Source organism: Lolium rigidum, chromosome 7, assembly GCF_022539505.1.
Source record: "Lolium rigidum isolate FL_2022 chromosome 7, APGP_CSIRO_Lrig_0.1, whole genome shotgun sequence".
Lineage (NCBI taxonomy): Eukaryota > Viridiplantae > Streptophyta > Magnoliopsida > Poales > Poaceae > Lolium > Lolium rigidum.
In genome coordinates, this window is record NC_061514.1 from 106,571,468 (window position 1) to 106,592,200 (window position 20,733).

At 44.9% G+C, this 20,733-nt stretch overlaps 1 protein-coding gene across 1 annotated transcript; it reads right to left on the reverse strand.

Moving 5' to 3' along the window:
* Positions 1-12,865: 12,865 nt before the first annotated feature.
* Positions 12,866-19,393, reverse strand: LOC124674860 (glucose-6-phosphate 1-dehydrogenase, cytoplasmic isoform-like). Its single transcript, XM_047210915.1, has 16 exons — positions 19,329-19,393; positions 17,804-18,013; positions 17,400-17,485; positions 16,944-16,992; positions 16,682-16,862; positions 16,266-16,423; positions 16,117-16,185; positions 15,781-15,839; positions 15,305-15,341; positions 14,928-14,999; positions 14,683-14,830; positions 14,484-14,579; positions 13,769-13,839; positions 13,546-13,661; positions 13,335-13,380; positions 12,866-13,226 (listed from the first exon to the last, which is right to left on the reverse strand). Exons 2-16 carry the CDS (start codon positions 17,972-17,974, stop codon positions 13,056-13,058), a joined length of 1,530 nt encoding a protein of 509 aa, XP_047066871.1. The 5' UTR covers positions 17,975-18,013; positions 19,329-19,393; the 3' UTR covers positions 12,866-13,055.
* Positions 19,394-20,733: the final 1,340 nt, after the last annotated feature.

Here is a 20,733-nt window from a genome sequence, read left to right on the forward strand (position 1 = left end):
GTCTTCGGTCTTACGGAAGCTTCGTTGCAAAAATAAGGACACGGGCGAAAGTTTCGTCCAATTCCCGAGAATATTTTTACACAGGATTTCTGAAACCAAAAACAGCGAGAAAACGACAGGCGAGCTCTTCGGCATCTTACAATAGGTTAGTTCCCGAGAAAAATGCATAAATATGACATATAATGTGCATAAAAAAACATGTAGGTATCATCAATAAAGTAGCATGGAACATAAGGGGTGTCATCTTGTTAATAGGTTAGTTCCAGAAAATGCATAAATATGACATATAATGTGCATAAAACATGTAGGTATCATCAATAAAGTAGCATGGAACATAAGAAATTATCGATACGTTGGAGACGTATCAGTCGTCATCGGCGGCAGTGTGATCACTGGCGATGTTTATCATCTCATCGAGGGTGAGCTTGTTCGCATTCACCAAGCAGGTAAGCTTGTGGCGCAGCAGCCCTCCGCGATGTAGACCACCAATGAAGGCGTGCATTGTTGTGCGGTTATCTACGTTCTCGCACTCGTTTCTGGTCGCCAACCATCGGGTGAGGAAATTTCTGGATGTTTCACCCTTCTTTTGGATGCAAGCTTGAAGGTCGCTGGTGGTGGCTGGTCTCTTGTAGGTGCCTCTGAAGTGGTTCTCAAAAGCCTTCTTCAGGTCAAACCAGCAAAAGATGGTGTTTTCCTCGAGGTCGCTGAGCCAAACACGAGCTGGACCAATAAGGTACAACTGGAGCATGCGGCAGGCTATATTCGGGGTTCTCCGGCAAAGGTTACTGCATTGTAGTAATCCTCAATCCAGGTATCCGGCATCTCGCTGCCATCATAATGCTTCAGGTTTCCGGGTAGCTTAAGGTTCAAGTTTCTTGGCTTTGGTTCCTCTCGGATCATCCGGCCAAAGCACTTTGGACCAATGTAGTCGGATCTGTACTCGTTGAGGCGTTCCCGAGCGTCGCGAGGACCACCGCCGGGTGACTTTGAGCGAGAACGGGATCTCCGGCCTCCGCCTCCGCCTCCACCTCCGCCTCCACTGGGTGGTGGCGAGGGAGATCTGCGAGGGGGCCTGTAAGATGATCTTCCGCCTTCGGACTCTCGACGCTGCTCCCGCGGCTGGCTCCGGCTTCGGTGACTCCCTTCCTCTTGGTGGTGGTCGCCTCCGTCATTCCGGCTTCTGCGAGGTTCAGGCTCGCGCTCTTCGTTCCGGCTTCTCCTGGGTTCAGGCTCGCGCCCTTGGCTTCTACGAGGCTCTGGCTCGCGGTCTTGGTTCCGACGAGGCTCGGGCTCGCGGTCTTGGTTCCGGCTCCTGCGTGGCTCCGGCGTGCGCTCCCTGCTCCTGTTCCTAGGCGGTGGCATGTTGTCGCGGATGTTGATTCCACCTGGCCCATGGGGCCTGGTGTTTCCGGCAGGACTGCGACGTCGAGGGGGTAGCGGAGGACGCGAAGCTCGGGGTGGTGGTGATGGAACACGATATTTGTCTCTGCCAGTATACATCGGGTCCTTTCCCTTTGCTGGATTTTTCGGTGTTGAATCCGAGGGCACCGGGATTGGATTCGGATGTTCTCTGACTCTTCTCCTGCGCTCCGTGGATCCGGTGCGCGACTCGCCATCACGATGTTGACTTGCTAGGGCGTCCTTCTGCGCGGTAGATATGCAATGATCCGGATTGGATTCCAACCTGCGCGAAGTATCTGCCTGGCTCTGCTGCTGCATCGCTGAAGCAACGAGCTTCCGGACGTAGTTGATGTCAATCTCCTCGTCCTTCTTCTTCAGGAGCTCCGCAGCCTTCTTCATGTTATCCTTTGGAGTTGTGAGTGGCTGTTGCTCTGTGGGAGTTGCGAATGTGATCTTGCGGGGAGGGATGGCTTCTCGAGCGATTCTATCAACCTCCTCCTGCGCACAGGCCACTCTTTCCTCCCATTCCTTTCGGAGCTGCTTTACTTTCGCAAGAGATTCGTCGACCTCGCGATCCTTCTTTTGAAAGTGGACCACGGAGTTTGCCGCTTCTGTCCTTTCTTCCAACATCGCAGCTGCGGTGTTGGCAAACTTCTTGGCTGTAGCCAGCATCTCCTTCCTTCTGGCTTCCAAAGCCTCCAGATCTGCGGCGTTATCAGGGGTTATCGGCTTGTTGAGGACATCAGACTTTGTGACCAAATCCATGCGTGCTTGCTCGACCATCTCTTCTGGGGACAAGACCTCCTTACGCGGTCGTTCCCGTGTTAACGGAGATCCTGCGTTGGATGGTCCTGGGTCGGAGTTGGAGTCCTCGTCTTCCATTTCCTGCTGATCCAGCGGTGCCACGGTCGCGAGAACCTGCATGGGCTGGGCGCCGAGCTCTTCTAGCTTGCGGTTGAACTCTTCCGTGTTCATGGACGAGGCACCGTCAGCTTCTTCCCCGATCTGGAGCTCCTTCGTCAAGCGGTTGTATTCTTCTGTGCCTATTGAGGAGGCATCGTCGGAATTTGGGCTTAGGTTGCCGAGGATTGATTCCTCAGGGTTTCCGGCTTCCTCTTGTCCCGAAGTGTCGCTGTCTCCGACAGCCTCTTGCAGGTCCGGAGCGGCGTCGCTTCCGGGTGCCCCAACCTGCAAGGGATCGGCTTCGTCCTCGTGGAGGGCGTCTCCTGCGGTATGGGCCAAGAAGTGCACGAAGTGACACCTTTGCTTCTCTAACACCTAGGAGACCCAGGCGGATCTGCATTGGTCTTCCACCGTTTTCTCCTGCTCGGGGGCGGATTGGGTGGGCTTTGATTTTTCCTGATCTAAGGCGGAACCTTCCTTAAGAAGCTCCTGCGACTCGAATCGGATTTTCGCGACGCGCGCCCAGCTCGGCGGACGCGTCGGCCGTTGCTACCGCTGCGTTTCCGTCGGAATCGACGGTCTCGCCGATGAAGATGTGGATGCCGCCGATTGGGACGATGGAGAGCTTGACGGGGTTTGACCTAGCCGGAATCCGAATTCGTCCGGAGGGACGATCGGAAAATTCTCGGCGTAGAGTACACGCCCCACAGCGATCGAGTCGTCGTAGCTTCCCATGGCGGAGCCCTCCCGGTTCCGGCCTCCAGACGCCTCAGGCCCCACGGTGGGCGCCAACTATCGTTGCCTATTCGACGGTACCCCGGAGGAGGTATCCTCACGAGGTGGAGAAGAAGTAGGGGCCATAGGGCGGAGTGCACGCGGGACGGTAGTACGCGAGTTACCTAGCTTCGGAACACCTGCACAATGACAGGGCCTACTGCTGCTTGTCTGGAATTATCTGGGCGCTTGCGCGTTGTTACAATGTTTGTGGTTGTGCCTCTAGGGCTCCCAGGATCCGGCTTATATAGACGCACTGATCTAGGGTTTACACGGAGAGTCCTAGCCGGAATACAAGTTGCCTAACTACGGTACAATATCTTGCCGTGTACGTCAAGGATCCGCCTTCCATCTTGGTCGTGCTGGATCCGAATACTTTATGGTCCTCCACGGATCCGGCCTCCTTCGTAGGTCGGTTAAGATCCGGCTCCTCATTCCTGGACTGGACTTCATCCTTTATGATCTACAGCAACTGGGCCGCCCGATGGGCCACATGCCACCATCACCATCTGTGGGCCACCCGGGCTTGCCGGATCCAGGCCATGTCGTTGATATACCCATAAAGTATACCCACAACAGTGCCAATCGGTTATGTACGGATTATCGTAAACTTAACGATGTCACCATCAAAAACAAATACCCCTTGCCAAAGATAGAAGACCTGTTTGACCAACTGGCCGGTGCCACAGTATTCTCCAAGATTGACCTTAGGACTGGTTACCATCAGCTGAAGATCCGTGCAACGGATATCCCAAAGACTGCTTTCACCACCAGATATGGACTGTATGAGTACAATGTCATGTCATTTGGATTAACCAATGCCCCCGCCTATTTCATGAACCTCATGAACAAGATCTTCATTAACTTTTTGGATAAGTTTGTCGTTGTCTTCATCGACGACATCCTTATCTATTCCAAAACAGAAGAGGAACATGAGCAACACCTGGAAGTTATCCTAGAAACCCTTAGACAACACAAGTTGTATGCCAAGTTCAGCAAGTGCGAGTTTTGGTTGAAGGAAGTAGGATTCCTGGGACATATCTTGTCTGCAGGAGGAATTGCTGTAGATCCCGCCAACATCAAGACCGTCACAGAATGGAAAGCCCCAACCACTCAGACCGAGGTCCGCGCATTTCTCGGATTAGCGGGATATTACCGCCGATTCGTTGAAGGATTTTCCAGCATAGCCCGACCCATGACTCAACTGTTGAAGAAGGATAAGAAGTTTGAATGGACTGCCAAATGTGAAGAAAGTTTCCAACAGCTTAAGAGCAGATTAACCATAGCCCCAATATTGATCATGCCGGATATCACCAAGCCATTTGACGTCTATTGTGATGCATCCAAGATTGGTCTTGGATGTGTGTTGATGCAAGAAGGCAAAGTGATATCATATCTGTCCCGGCAACTGAAGCAGCATGAGCAGAACTATCCAACCCATGACCTCGAACTTGCAGCCGTAGTGTTAGCCCTGAAGGTTTGGCGTCATTACCTCATGGGTAATCGATGCGAGATCTATTCTGATCACAAGAGCCTGAAGTATATCTTCACACAGAAGGAGCTAAATATGAGGCAAAGGAGATGGTTAGAGCTAATCAAGGATTATGATATGGAAATCCACTATCATCCCGGCAAGGCCAATGTGGTAGCCGATGCCTTGAGTAGACTGCCGTGTCAGTTAAACTCCATGATAGCAGAAGAACAGCCTAGCCTATACCAAGAGTTTGAGCAATTCAGAATGGAGCTAGTTAGTGAAGGATATCTAGCCAGCATAGAGCTGCAGCCTACTTTGATTGGACAAATCAAAGAAGCCCAGAAGGGAAATTCCAGCATTGACGGAATTAAGAGTCAGATAGCTGCAGGAAAGGCACCAGGATTCACCGTTGAGGAAGAAGGAGTACTTTGGTACAACGTTCGCATGTGTGTACTGTCAGATTCAGAGTTGAAGCAAGTCATACTGAAGGAAGCTCACGACACCCTGTAGTCCATTCACCCCGGAGGAACCAAGATGTACCAAGACCTGAAGGAACAATTCTGGTGGCACGGAATGAAGCGAGAGATAGGAAGCTACATCGCCAAGTGTGATATCTGTCAACGAGTCAAGGCAGAACACCAACGACCGGCAGGACTGTTGCAACCCTTACAGATTCCTGAGTGGAAATGGGATTTTGTCGGTATGGACTTTATCACAGGATTGCCCAAATCTAGCAGAGGAAATGACTCCATCTGGGTAGTCATCGATAGGTTAACCAAGGTTGCACATTTCATCCCTGTCAAGACCACATACCAAGGACCAAGGCTAGCTGAGCTATACATCTCAAGAATAGTCGCCCTGCACGGAACCCCGAAGTCAATAATGTCAGATAGAGGATCACAGTTCACCTCAAGATTCTGGCAGAAAGTGCATGAAGGACTAGGAACCCGTCTGAACTTCAGCACCGCTTATCACCCGCAGACTGACGGACAGACCGAGAGAGTCAACCAGATACTGGAAGATATGTTGAGAGCCTGTGTACTGGAATATGGATCCAAATGGGAAGACTGCCTACCTTACGCAGAATTCTCATACAACAACAGCTATCAAGCCAGTTTACAGATGGCCCCCTTTGAAGCCCTGTACGGAAGGAAGTGACGTGCCCCTCTGAACTGGTCCGAAGTCGGAGAAAGCCAAGTCTTTGGACCAGATGTTCTTCGAGAAGCCGAAGAGAAGGTGCACAAGATCCACGAGTACCTCAAGACTGCGCAATCAAGACAGAAGAGCTACGCCGACAAGAGACGCCGAGAGATGACCTTTGAGATTGGAGATTTTGTTTACCTCAAAGTGTCACCCCTCAAAGGAATGCAGAGATTCCAACTGAAAGGAAAGCTCGCGCCCCGATATGTTGGACCCTTCAAAGTTCTGAGTCACCGAGGAGAAGTGTCTTATCAATTGGAACTACCCGAAGAAATGGCAGCTGTGCACAATGTGTTTCACATCTCACTGCTCCGGAAATGCTTGGAAGTACCGGAGAAGACTAAAGTATTCAAGAATATAGATCACCGATCAGTAGATATCAACACGGACTTGACGTATCGCGAAGTGCCTATTCGCATTCTGGAAGAAGCATACAGAACCACCCGCACCAGGAGTATCAAGTTCTTGAAGATTCAGTGGAGCAATCACACCGAAGACGAAGCCACTTGGGAACGCGAAGAAGATATGAAGAAGGAATACCCAGATCTCTTTAGTACCTAGTTTTCTCTCGATCTCGGGACGAGATCTTTTGTAAGGGGGAAGGGTTTGTAACATCCCAAGTTTTCAATAAAAGAAACAAGAGAGAGATTCCAAGAACCCAAAAATTAGAGTCAACAAAAACTTTTTCTCATCATATAGGACTATGCATGTAAATCACCTTATTAATTATTTTTTAGTGTGCAATTGCCATGATGCTTGCTTATGTGTTAACTTTGCTCTAAACCACTCACCATGATCTCTTGATCATCCAATACAAAGAAAAAGAAAATAGAAATGAAAATATACAAATCCATTTCAACACACACATAAGGCTTAGGCCATTTTTACAAATCTTTGATCTAGACCATTTTGGTTTGCACCATTGGATGTGAATGGATACTAAACACATATTAACAACTTTGGAAACGGTCAAACTCCATTCAAATCAAATTTTAATCAAATATGAGCTCACATGTGATTATGGTCATATGGGGCAATTTTAGCCTGATGCTCACTTTGAGCCCCTGGTTTGTGAGATTTCCCTTCTACACTTGACCAATTCTTTGCACCTCATCCAAGACAACATCAAGGAGAACAACTTTGCTCAAAAACACACCCCCAAATTCTGTCCCTATTTCAAATAGCAAGCAAGCAAAGTGGAGACTTTTTATCAAATTCAAGATCATATGCAAATTGGGTTTTTGCAATTCAATTCCATTTTGATCACCACCACCACCAATATACTCCATTTAATATATGGTTACACTCCACCAAAAATATTTTTCAAAATTCAAATATTATTTTCTTGCGGGCATTAAACCAAACACCTTGCAGGCAGGGTGAGGATTGAAGCCCATGCTGAGAAATTTCGTTGGACCAAGTCCAACCCCGACCTCTCTGGCAACGACTGGAGCCTCCTCTCACCTCTCTGCACCATCCCCACCACTTGCCAAGCACTGGAGCTTGCTCATGTTGACCAGAGCATCCATGCCGTGGCATGTCATGCCACCATCATGCTCTCTTTCTCTCTGGTCGATTCCAGCATGCCTCACCATGTCCATCACCTTCCCCTCACTCACCTGAGCATGACCAAGCACTGCCTCGATGAAAACTTGCACCGCAACGGACAGAAAACGCCGTGGCCAGAGGCGCCCAGACATGCCCATGCACGCGCCAGTGCGCGCATGGCAAGCACCCTGGCACACCCAGAGCGTGACGACACCCGCGCCCTCGCGTCACCTCCGCCTTCACTCTCTGCGCCAATCGACGCAGCACTTCACCCTGCACCGCCTGGAAGTGGCCCCTGGCCCGCGGGAACGCCGCAGGCGACGACCACGACGACGACGTCCGCCACGGACCTACGCGCTCCCGTCAACCTCACCGTCGCCTCCCTCCCTCGTTTTCACCACAATCACGCGCGTCAGCCTCGCCAAGACACCAGTACCCCGACGCGCCCATGCCTTGCCTCTTCGCAGCCCTGGACCGACGACGACGCCGGCGACCCTAGCTCCGCTCCACGGCCACCTCCCTCCACTATAAAAGGAGCACTCCGCTCCCCGAATTGAGCACACAGAACACTTCTCCTCCTCATCACAGCTCTCCTCGACACCTCAATTCCTTCGATTAGCCACTCCACTGCTCGAATTGCAAGATCGCCGCCGCCACCAGTACACGGAGTTCGCCGGAGAAGGAGGCCACCCCAGGACGCGCCGCTGCTACCAGGGTGATCCTCGTCGTCGACAACGTCGCTGCGCACCACTCCGACGCTCGCCGGAGCTCCGACGTGCTCTCCGACCCCCTACCTCCGCCGTGCCAGCCCCTGCTTCTCGCCATCGATGACGACAACTCCCCACCGTCGGATCATCGCCTGATCCAACGCTCCACACGCCGCGTACCGGTTCGGTGAGTGACTCCCACTGACGCATGGCCCCCACGCTTTCAGAGTGCCTGCTGCGTTGGACGCAGTATTGGGCCGGCCCACCTTTTTCTCCCCTGTGCAGCCCAATCGTTTTCCCGCCAGCCCACCTAGTTCAAATTCGAATTTTCAAAATAGATGAATTATGCAATCTGTTGCCAATTTTAAAAATTAATAGGGACAAATCTACTTAGCCAAATTTTACAAATTTTATATATTTGGAAAGATTAGGATTTTTTCTACACAATGCCACTGGTTTGAACCCTAGATCTTTTATAAAATTAAAGTGAGAAAATAAACAAGGCAGGGACTTTTCTGCCTTAGAAAAATTATTAAAAATCAACCACAAATGCTTTTAAGTTAATTCCAACTCCTATAAATCACATTACACTTGTACTAATTGTTTTTGCAAAAATATGCCATGCTTACTTTGAATGATCATGGCCTAGTTTAATTAAAGGACTATATGGCTAATTCTAGTCAAAGATATTGTCCAAAACTATTAATAAATCATATGGGATTGTTTCTCTCATTTAAATCTTGTCATGAACCATCCAAAATGAGGTAGAGACTCTGTTCATATAGGTCTCATATGGATTGTTGATGATATTAAATATTTACCATGCTAGGATTAAATTGTATGAGGTGCTACCCCTCATTTAAATCATTTTCTTAAATGATAAGTATGAAGAGGTTGACTTTGGTCAACCTAGGTCATATATTATTCAGGAGAGAAATTAAATCTTAATAAGACAATGAGAGGAAATTATTTCTCTAAATAAATAAAAATAACACTTAAGTTAATATGAGAGGAAATTATTTTTCTTAAATAAGAAAAACACATCCACCAACTTAATAGTAATGTGTGATGCTAGTTTAAGTTGTGTAAATCATGTGTGTGCTTAGTTTAGTAAATGAGTTTGGTGTGATGATTGTGTACCCCGTATTCGTATTTTAGACGCTAGTACCGAGGAGTATCAAGAGGAGGAGGAGGTCTACTTCCAAGGAGAAGAAGACCACTTTGATCAATTCCCCAACCAAGGCAAGATAATACTCTTGCAAAGTGCAAGCTCATCATGAGCAAGGCATTACCCATTTACTTTATGTTCATGAGCCTACTTCCCAGTTTTATTTCCAAGCTTTATTTACTGTTGTTTTTTTAAGTACTTTTTGATTCATGATTTAATGGGGTTAATGTTAGATTAGTACAAGAGTATCAAAGTTAGCCTAGAAGCTAAGCAAAGTACTTAGCACCCCTCATACCTAGATGCTAGTGCTAAATTAAAAATGACTACTCTAGATGGGAACATGTGTGGTGAAATGATGATGATGAAAACTATGGAATGAATTTTGAAGGTGAATATGACCAAGAGAAGATAGTGATTTTTGATTAAAAACTAATATTGGTTTGGATGCGATACCTTTCCAATTCATAAGTACCCCCACAATACCTGATTATGGGTAAGGGCTTAACTAAAAATTTATGTATCTTAGTATGGGTTCCCTCTGAACACACATCATAGGGGTTATGCCGAGGCTGCCTCCGTTGTTGAGAAATAATGTGAATTGAGGTGAATTGTACGGCCAAGCCATGTGCAGTTCCCAGGTTGACAGTTGGTCTTCACTGGGAGGCCAAGCTCATGGGGAGAGGTGCTCATACTAGGGTTAGTAAATGAAAGGTTATGGTTGATGATCCGCGTACTGTGTTACGATGATTCGGGGTTATCCCGACGGATGAAATCAAATGTTGTGGCACAAGTGTGCAGCCTCTGCAGAGTGTAAACCTATTTGAATAGTCGTGTCCACGGTTACGGACGGTTGGAAAGGCCATACAGTTTCCAGTGTTAGATCTTGAAAATGTTGATAAAATGAATGGTGAATGGTGACTTGTTTATTGAAACACAACAGAGTTGTGAGAATGACACTAATGTTCCCACTTGAGTTAGTTAGCACATGAATAAGTCTTTAGCAAATAACTGTGAACTAAAATTGGCTTTACGCAAAGAAACTAGAGCTTAGCACCCCCTTACTAGAATTGCTAGCACTTACACTAGTATTAGTTTGCGAGTACTTAAAGTACTCACGGCTGTGTCCCTGGCTATTCAAATGGCCAGACTATGAAGAGGAGCAGCAGTACGACGAGGACGGTCAGTAGGACGTCTACAACAACTAGGAGTCTGCTGACGTCAAGCGTTGGCCTATGGACTATAGAGTCCCTTTATCTTTACGCTTCCGCTATGAACTTATGTTTGTTCGTTGATCAGTTCGTTGATCAATAGATCAATTATTCGTGTAATATGGATCATGTGATTCCAAATTGTAAGACAGTATGGTTTGTAAGGAATGATGACTGTGATACTTAACTATTATGCCTCGCAACAACAATATTCCTGGGATTGCGATGTATGACATAATAGGCATCCGGACTTAAAAATCCGGGTGTTGACACCAAGTCTCTTGGTCGGCCACCACTTCAAGTACTATGGTGGCATCCTTCTTATAGCCTTTGAATTGTCCATGCCATGCCGCTGGACAATTTTTCCAACTCCAATGCATACAATCAATGGACCAAGCATACCAGGAAACCCCCGGTTGGCGTTGATCTCCAAAAGCCTTGCCGTGTCTTGAGCATTGGGGGCTCTCAAGTATGTGGAGCCAAAGACATTGACAATTGCAACGACAAAGCGCTTTACACACAAGATAGAAGTGCTCTCTCCCATGGCCAAATGATCATCAATAAGATCCGCCGGTATACCATATGCCAACATACGCAAGACGGCGATCACCTTTTGATATGTGCTATGACCAAGTTCTCCGGCGGCATTCCTCCTTTGTTCAAAGAAGCGATCATACTTGGTCACCTCCGTTGCAATGTGCTTGAATAAGTTGAGACTCATCCGGAAACGCCGCCGAAAATAGCTTTTGGGGAATATCGGATTCTCATTGAAATACGACCGCATCAACTTCTCATGCCCTTCAATCCTTTCTCTCCACAACTTCTGTCTACCGAACACCGACCCACCAAATTTTGGCTTCTTAACTGCGCGGTATGCTAATAGTGGCGATATGTTCTCCTCTTCCTCTTGGTCATACTCGTCATCCGATGAATCGTATGATGAACTCTACAAACATATATATGAAATTACTTAACTATAAAAACTATTGTAGCTAATTGGCGAGTAAAAATCACATGCTAATAGAGGCCGGCCGGCGGAGGTGCATACCTTGGGAGCAAATCGGCGAGCACCATGGTCGCGCCATGTTGTTAGCAAGCTCGACGACGACGACGACATGTCGACGACGGCGCGGAGGAGAACGCGACGGCGCCGGGAAGGAGGAGGTGGGGGGGCAATTTCCTGCCGTTGGCTTTTCGCGCGTGCGCATAGCGTTGTCGCGTGCTGTAGCCGACGCGTCAGGCGCTCCGGATTATGCAAAACGACGTGCGCCCTAAAATTTTTGTAGCGTCGCGCCGTTTACCGCGCCTGCTGGAACGTCTGCTTTCCTCCCGCGCGCGACATACCGGCCATTTTTTGCAGCGCGGCCTATATAGCGCGCCTGTTGGAGATGCTCTTAGGAGACTGTGCTCTGCTAATTGAAGGCCTGCAAACAAAGCCGAAGCCTCCATTGCTGCAACATCAAAAGCTAATCACATCATGCTGCTATGAGTTAAATTTCCGCCAGAATCCCCGAAAAATTGCGCTAGTCGCCCCTTTTCCTGAATCTAGGTTGAGTCCAGAGTTAGCATTCAGTTTATAAACTCCCGTAGCCGGACTTGTCCATCCCTCTATGTGAAGTGGGGGCGGCAGCACAGATAAAGTTTAGAGTCCTACCTTTTAGAATGAAATCTCAATGTTTGGCCTTAACTGGTTGTGTCTGACAATATTTTTGTTGGAGGCATTGTTTTGAGAGCGGGGACTATCTTCAGGGTGAAAACCTAAGATCTTTGGTCGGGCGACGACGGCGCTGGTGCACCGTTTCCTTCTTGGAGGCGTCGTTTTTGAAGATTCTGTATTTCAGGTGTTGTCTTGGTGATGGTTGTATTGCTGTTGCTAAGCCTAGGATGCTATAGCGGGACTTTTGTTTCTTAGTTTTCTTTTTTTTTTTGGCTGTGTGCATCCGTACTGTCATTAGGGTGTTACGTTGTTGTTGCAGAGGTTGGTTGTAATTGGTATCTTTTGATATTAATATATTCCCTTTATCGAAAAATGGATCACATTTCATGCACTTAATAACTTCAAATTATTGCCAATTTTCCTTGGATATTCAGTTAGCACCATCTCCAGCTGATTTGCTGCTAGCCACAGAATTAATCAAGGTATCAGGCCATCTTGACCATTAGATTGCATGCTATTGGACGATGCAGAAAAATTCCATGAGCCGAAAGAACCTCTCTATTCCCGCTCTCTTTAAGGTGCACCTCAACAAACGCCTACCATCAAAGCTCCAAAATGCTTTAAAAATTGGGAATGTATGTCTAATGAATTCTTAGACTATTATTTCCTGTTGAGTGAAGAACATCAAACTGGGTTGGTGTCTTGGTGATGTGGTCCACATCGTGTGGAAATGTCTTCAATATCAGTATCAGATAAGGTATAGCAGATTTGCCTAATGCACCATGTCTAACATTCCATCAGAATACAGAACATCAATCTTAGCAGTTAAGTGAACGATTATTGGAACACTGCATTTCTTTTTATTTCACACCGTAGTGGGTTATATATGGCCAAGCAGATCTGTTATTACAACGCCAGGTAATTGGGGTTACAGGGAAAGCTCATAACAATTATATCCGTGAAAGTTCCACTCTTCCTATCTAATGATACCTACTAGGATTTGAATGGAGGCACTCTATGCAAGGGTGGGTGGTATCCATATGTAACCGTGGGTCTGCATATACCCGACCTTCTCACTCAGTTCATCAGCTTCCTTGGGGCCTCGGCTACCAGGCTCATATGAAACAGACTTCAGCTTCCCCGCGTCAATGTCATGCAACAAGGGAGTGAAGATCTGCCAGGCAGCCTGAAATCACCAGATACAGTGTCAGGGGGAGAATGGAAAGCAGAAGAGTTCCAGGGAGAAATAAACAGAAGGATCCCCTAAAGAAAATTTTCTAGGGTGTAGACAAACCTTCAGCTCATCTCGGCGCACAAAGTGTTGCTGGTCTCCTCTTATCCTGTGGAAACGTGGGTGCCCATCAGTGCGTATGACCAATAGAAGGTGATTATAGATAAAGCCATACATGGCATGGAATATGTGGAATTTATGCATGATTTAGTGATTTTAGGATCGAAATTTCCCTTTCAAGAATATATGTTAATTCAGGAAGGATGATACGTACGTATCCAAAATGAGGCGTTCGTATGCCTCTGGAATAGTGACATTTTGGTACCGCATCCCATATGACAGATCAAGTTCACTCTGTTCAGTAGCCATTTCTAATCCAGGTTTCTTCACCTGCATGTAATATCAGTAAATTATGTTAGCAGTTATGTTCTGCTCAAATGTCAGAAAGCTTTACTGAAAAAAAAAGCATTAGACATTACATAAGTAGCTGGACTTACAGTTAGTTTCATGTACATGGCTTCTGATGGCTGGAGGCGTATGACAAACTCATTTCTTCCTTGCTTCTTACCTTCAACATGTTAAAATTAGTTCAGTCAAGAGATCTCAAATTTTGATCTGGACATAAAAGAGAACAACAAATAGAGCACGCCAATACTGATAGCAAAAATGTATCAACAACAGTGGCATTCAACTAAGCTAAAATATGAGGAAAGAGTCATCTTAATCTAACACCTTAACAAATCAACTAACATGCCATGATAGAACGGATGAACTTAACAACATAACACATAAGCAACCAAACTTTAGACAAGTTCAACGACAACTACTGCATTATATTATTCTCGAAAATAATAATGCCTTATACTATGTTAGTGGAAAGCCAGACACTTTCTTGCATTGTTTATCTAGTTTTCTGTTTTGTACACAATTATTTCTATTTATTGTTCATCATATTTTGTAGTGTGTATTTAATACAACATAAGGCAAGTGCATGGATCAGTTCTGCTCATTTTGTACGATCAGTGCAACTTTACCTATTAATTGTATCAAACTTATGAAAGCGCTTCTAGTTTTCTACCGCCTAGTTGATGTAAGGGCACTTCATTAGTATTTGGTAGCAGCGATACCCAAAAACACAATTGAGTAGGTATTACATTGTATGTACACAGAGTTGACTTTCACTACACCATGAAAATTAACTGGAGCACATACATCTGAAAATGTCACCAGGAACATCCTTGAACTGCACACGAATTTCCGCTTTCCTTGAGTTCAATGCTTTACCAGCTTTAAGGATGAAAGGAACACCTGCAGGTTATGAATATTTGGGAGTCAATACCAGAAATGAAGATGCTATGATCCAGACAAAGACATCTCAAGTCAAAGAACAGATACTGGTTGAAAGACAAACCTTCCCATCTTTCGTTGTGTACCCGAAGTACAATAGATGCAAATGTTGGGGTATTGGAGTCATCTGGCACTGTAGGATCATCCTTGTAGCCCTGATATTGTCCAAGGACTACCTCTTCGTCCTTTATCGGGTTCACAGATTGCAGAACCTGACATAACCACAGGAAATTGATTTTGTTTTGCACTAAGCGAGCAGGACAAGTATAAGATGTGTACTCGCACTTGAGAGTAGAGAAAGATAAGAACCTTGACTTTTTCATCTCTAATGTGCTCAGGCTTAAGAGATACAGGCTTTTCCATTGCAACCAAACAGAAAACCTGCACAAGGTAGCAACAATTATTATTGGACTGTTTAGCTCCTAAGAACATTTGTACTCTACAGACAGTTCAAGCATGTATTAGTTAAGCCATATATGAATCAGCATGAAGCTGATTTTACCAGGAAAAAATCAGCATCAAAACTGTGACATCAGTGTTAAATATACTGAATGTTACCCAGATAAAAGTATTATAAGAACAATTGATTACTATCTCAAGACGTTCAAAGACTGAATAGTAAATACTGAAGTCGGAATGGTTGCAAAACAATACTGTATGGGGTATTAACAAATCCTTAATTTTACCTGCAACAAATGGTTCTGAATGATATCACGAATGATTCTGCAGTAACAAGAGGGAGGTTAGGTACTTCTACAGTAAGTAATACAGATCCAAATATCGCAAACAAGAAAGTAATACAGATACGCAGGGAACATCCTGATAGTTGAGGGTGATATAAGCTGACTGAAATTTACTAAATTCAGTATTGAGTGTCTTGGTTGCTGTTAGATTGTAATACTTTTCAATGTTAAACTTAGCAAAACAACAGCAACAAAGCCAAATACACAATGTCACATTTCAAATACAAAAATAAATATGTTGATCAATACCAACTAGAACCACGGACATATCTAAAATATATCAGAACTTACCTTGCTTACCAGATATGTTACAAGATTAATATTCTTTACTTACTTATAAGGGCATGATTTATTATATAACTATAAGGGTAAAATTTTAGATTAGACAACTTATTAATGAATGTAATGCTTCTACATACCCATATTGATCAAAATATCCTCCACGCCCATCAGTTCCGAAGTCCTCCCTGAATACAATCTGCAAGTTTAAATTCATTACAGTCTGAAGCTATTATTAAATTCCTACTTTGTAGCTGGCGCACAACTAACCATAAGTGTCAATGTTATTAGGTACAATTTAGTTTAGCTCAATAAAGATAAAAATAATTTATAAGTAGCAAAGATGTATGCAATAACCTACAAAAAAAACCTTACATGGTGCAGTAACTACAACTTATGGATTTCTTTTGTCACCAACTGTAACTTTGTAAGTTAACAACTGCTAAGTGCTAACTAACAAGGAGAAACAAGAATACCTGTATATTATCAACATTGTCACGGTTCCAAAGAGGCAAGAACAAACGGTTCGCAAAACGAAGCACTAGCTGTGAAATGTGATTAATTCAAAACGAGTTAGCCCAATGTTAGGAACGTACAAATATCTGAAGAAAGTTATAAACATTACCAAGTTTTGGACCAGCTCTTTTCCCAAGTAGTGGTCAATCCTATAGAGCTGATCTTCCTCGAATAGCTCCCCAAGTTGGGAACTTAATTCTTCTGCGGAGTCCAGGTCCTTTCCAAATGGCTTCTCAACAATTACTCTAGTCCATCCAGCACGAGAAGCTGCAAGCACATTTGCACAACATTATTGATTGTCCTAAAATTTGACAAAAGTAAATTGCAATTCAGTATGCAGTTTCGGGTTTTTTCTGAACTGAAGTGAACAACAGGTAAACACTAAAACCTTCAAATGATCATGTCCTCATTACTGCTCTGCAGCTGGAAGTACTGAATAAAAATATATGCATTTATTTCCCTATATACTAAAGCATAGGAAAAAAAGGTCTCAAGCTTCTGAGGAAGCATAGGAAAGAAACTTACTTGGATTCATGCAATATGTTCGTATCATTTTGCACACTGAAGGGTAGACTGATGGAGGCAATGCCAAATAAAAGAGCCTGCGAGAGCTTCCCGATTTGTTTGACATCTCTACCGCTGATATTTCCTTGTTCAGTTTATCAAATCCTTCCCCGCTGTCATACGAACCACTGACATATTTTATCTGCAATACAAATTTATTATAATGACGTACATGTTAGGTTACAAATTATGAGTAGTTATATACTTATACACAACAATTTACCAGTTGCAAGAATTCTGTAAGGTGTTCCTCTGAGGCTCCTTTGAGGTATCTGTAAATTATTTGAAGATAATGCCATGAAAAGCTGTAAACTTGATTCTTGCATTTCAGTAACAGTGTCTGTACACGCTTTTCCAATTTCAGGAAACCATCGTCTCAGTTCATATAGCAAATCGCAGACCAAGTAATAAACAGTGTCTGTGCTTCCAGGAATTAAAACTAATTTGGCAGACACCCATCCTAGTAAGCAGAATCCCGGTAGATAGAGATGCAAGCATGCTCTAAGAGCCTACATGTAAATGAATATGAGACGTAAAATCCTGAGTCATTTTCTCGAGAACACAATAGAGCTTTCTTCTAAATAATATTTAGTATGGAAATCAAGGAGGTTCTTAGCAGAACAAACTTAAATTATATGTTACACTACCATATAGTTAGTTCCAGCCATCAGGGACTTACCCACGGATACGTTCTCTCAACCCCTCGTCAGAAAGATTTGATCTCGCGTACCCAAATATATGCACTTCACCAGCTTGTATAAACCCCTGTAACAAAGAGCGTTAAAGTAAATCAATATATCAGCTGACCTGAGAATAATAGCGTATTTAAAAATGGTGTGTAACACAGGTGGTTGTTGAATAAGTGGAAGCTTAAACCAGTCCTTTGACCTGACTCCTAAAGCATTAATTCGGATCCAGGGGGAAACATGGCTACAGGTGTTTGCACTTATACTTGTGATCAGGTCATTCCAAGAAAATGAATATGGATTACTTGCTCTGGAGTGCCTCAACTGAAGGTAGATTCCTTTTCGCAATATAGATTTTGCGAATTGCATAAGAAGCAACTAGTTAATGTCAAACTACCTGCTCAAAAAGGTGGTAGAGTGCTGGGAAGGTTTTCTTCTTGGCAAGGTCTCCAGAAGCCCCAAGTACAATGATAGAGAGGCACCCTTGCTCTAGAGGAAGTTCCAGGTCCTTTGCTAAAGAGTTAAAACTGCTTTGTCTCGACGACGCCGAAGAGTCGGTTCCCGCCATGACAAACAGGATGATTCTCTTGCTCCTTCAACAGTACACCTAACAAAGCGAGCAAGATATGATTAAATGGCAAACTTATCTGAATTTAGCCTAATAACTGTCATGCCACTCATTGAAATGGAAGAACCAATATCAGACGAAATTAGATAGCAAGAACGTGTGAATAGTTTGCTTGGTCTGGTCTGTTCCATGCGTTGCCAAATTTTACCAAGGCATGTCATGCTACTATTGCCCCTAAAAGCTGGAAACGTTGCATAAAAAAAGCTGGAAACGAAAAAACTGCACATAACTAGATCTAAAATCGCACTTTCCATTTGAAGTGAATAATACGACTCCATTTCCAATGATCGGTGATAACACAGTGATCTCAACTTATCTCTCCAACTGCAAAGAACCATAGACAAACATATGTCATCAAGAACTACTATACCGATCGCAACTTGACAGCACTGATTTCAGCTGCAACTTAAGTACAGCTCAATTCAATTTGGACAAGCTTTCAGGAAAACGAGCCTGTATTTCAGTTCTAGTACTAGTAGAACTGGAACAGGCAAGAACTCAAAAGGATCAAAAGCAAGATCCCCTGAATTCGGGTTAGCAAGGAACGAAACCGCCTCCAGAATTCAGATACAGCTAAAGTAGAACTGAAATCCAATTTGGACAACCTTTCAGGAAAATAAAGCCGTACTTCAATCCGAGGGTTGACCCTGCCGTACTTACTTGCGGTGACCAATAGAAGTACTGCAGAATAATTCTACGTATTTTTCTCTAGTAATTTCTAGTTGTAGAACAGAAACAGGCAGGGACTCAAAAGGACCAAAACAACATTCCCTAATTCGCATCAGCAAACGGAACCGCTCCCCCGCAAAAGGAACAGCCGAACGAACGAAACATCCGGCGGAGAGCAGAATTCCCCGGAACGGAAAAGCGTGCAGCCGCTGCATCCCGACTCGAGAACCAACCAAGGAACAACAACTAGCTGAAAAAAAGCTTAACCACAATTGGTGGCATTTAATGGGAGGGATCCTCCTCAAATCTGGGAGCAGGAAGAACATCTCCATCGCGGCGCGCGTAGGCGTCACGGCACGAGATCCACGGCGCCCAGCCGCCGCGCGAGCGAAACACGGCGCGGAAATCTAGAAAAGAGAAATCACACGGGGAAAGGAAAGCGCGACCCCCTGCTCACCCAAAACAAACCCCGCAACAAGACTTGCCGGAACAGGTTAGACAGCCGAGCGGATTGCGACGAGCCGCCGATCGAGAAACGTCGGACCTACTCGCTCGCCGAAGCAAAACAAGAGGAACTAGCAGCAGCAGCCGGGGTGGGGGTTGGAGATGGAGATGGAGCACTGACCAGTGGCGATCGAGATGCGCGCGCGCGGCGAGCAAGCGCGCCGCGTCGGAGGAGAGTTACTGCTGTGCTGGGTGGCAGGTGGCACCTTCGTTCCGTCCGTCCGTCCTTGAATGGTGGGATTGGGCAGGCCCGCCATTTATACGGCGTCGGTCACCTCGGCCGCCTCGCCTCACCGGTCCACTACCTACCCGTCTTTCTCCCTTCGGTCTCGTACGGTGGCTGCGTGCTCTGTGCCACCAACCACGAAGTGTACGTCAAAAAAAAAAACCACGAAGTGTACGTGTCCGTCGTGTTGGGAGAGCCGAGGACTTCAGGGGCGCATGTGAAAAGAGGCCCATCGACCATCGTCATGTAATTCTGGGTTGCAATTTGTTTATGGGAAGAAGGTTCTACTCCTACTCCTGTGTGCATGAGAGCTTCTTCTTTATCTTTCGAATTTGACAAAGTTAGCAAGATTGTACGCTAGAGAATGGTCCTGGTGGTGCATAAAGGTTGCACCAACAAAAAGCATATTCGATGACTTATAAGAAATAAGTGCCATGGCATCTGCTGACATGTGTATGACGTCATCCTCGATGGGAAGGGTAACATGAGTGTGCCGTTTTGGAGCTCTTGGGCTATATTGAGCCCCCTTTTTTTCAAAATTTAAAAATAGTTCGTATTTTATAGTTTCAAAAAGTTATATACTAACCTCCGTCTATAAAAGGATGTCTCAACTTAGAACAAATTTGAATGTATCTAGATACTACAATGGGTCTAGATACATTCAAATTTTGATAAAGTTGAGACATCTATTTATAGACGGAGGGAGTACAAAAAAAAAAATTCTGGTAGATAATGGAGTACTCTACCACTATGCAAAAAAGAGCAATACGAGGGACTAGATATTTTGGATTGTGCAATTTCACATAATGGTGGATCTTGGATACTGAACAATACAGATTTTCAAACCTCCGGCATTCATAAGAATTTGTTACTTTTGTGTAGCGTAAAAGACAACGTATTTCATTCTAATATTGTGGGCAGTGGTAGAGTACACCATGGCCTACATCCGAAAATATTTTTATTTAAAAAACTTTAAAATATTAAATTCGAATTTTGGAGAAAAAAAAAGGAGCCATGTAGCTCAGGCTACGTTTGGGGATTCAGAGATACATGCACTTTAAGAGTTTGAGGAAATGGACAGGCAAGATGTTTAAAAACAAAATCTATGGGGTTCTCAAGGAAACTATGAATCCTTGAAATTTCGTAGGGCGTTGGTGAAATTAAGCTGATGGAGAGATGTGGACAGTGCATGTATTGCAAGAGTGCTTTCTTTCGCATCAAACGCCTGGATCTTTACCGGAAAAAAAATCGAACACATTGATTGATATAGGTCACAAGTCTTTTTAACATATTGGGTTGG

Coding starts and splice junctions, on each gene's coding strand:
- LOC124674860 (XM_047210915.1), bottom strand. CDS start 17,974: ATGGCGGGAACCGACTCTTCGGCGTCGTCGAGACAAAGCAGTTTTAAC. Junction 16,863..16,943: donor TTACAGAATTCTTGCAACTG/GTAAATTGTTGT, acceptor TTTGTATTGCAG/ATAAAATATGTCAGTGGTTC. Junction 16,186..16,265: donor AAGAGCTGGTCCAAAACTTG/GTAATGTTTATA, acceptor CACATTTCACAG/CTAGTGCTTCGTTTTGCGAA.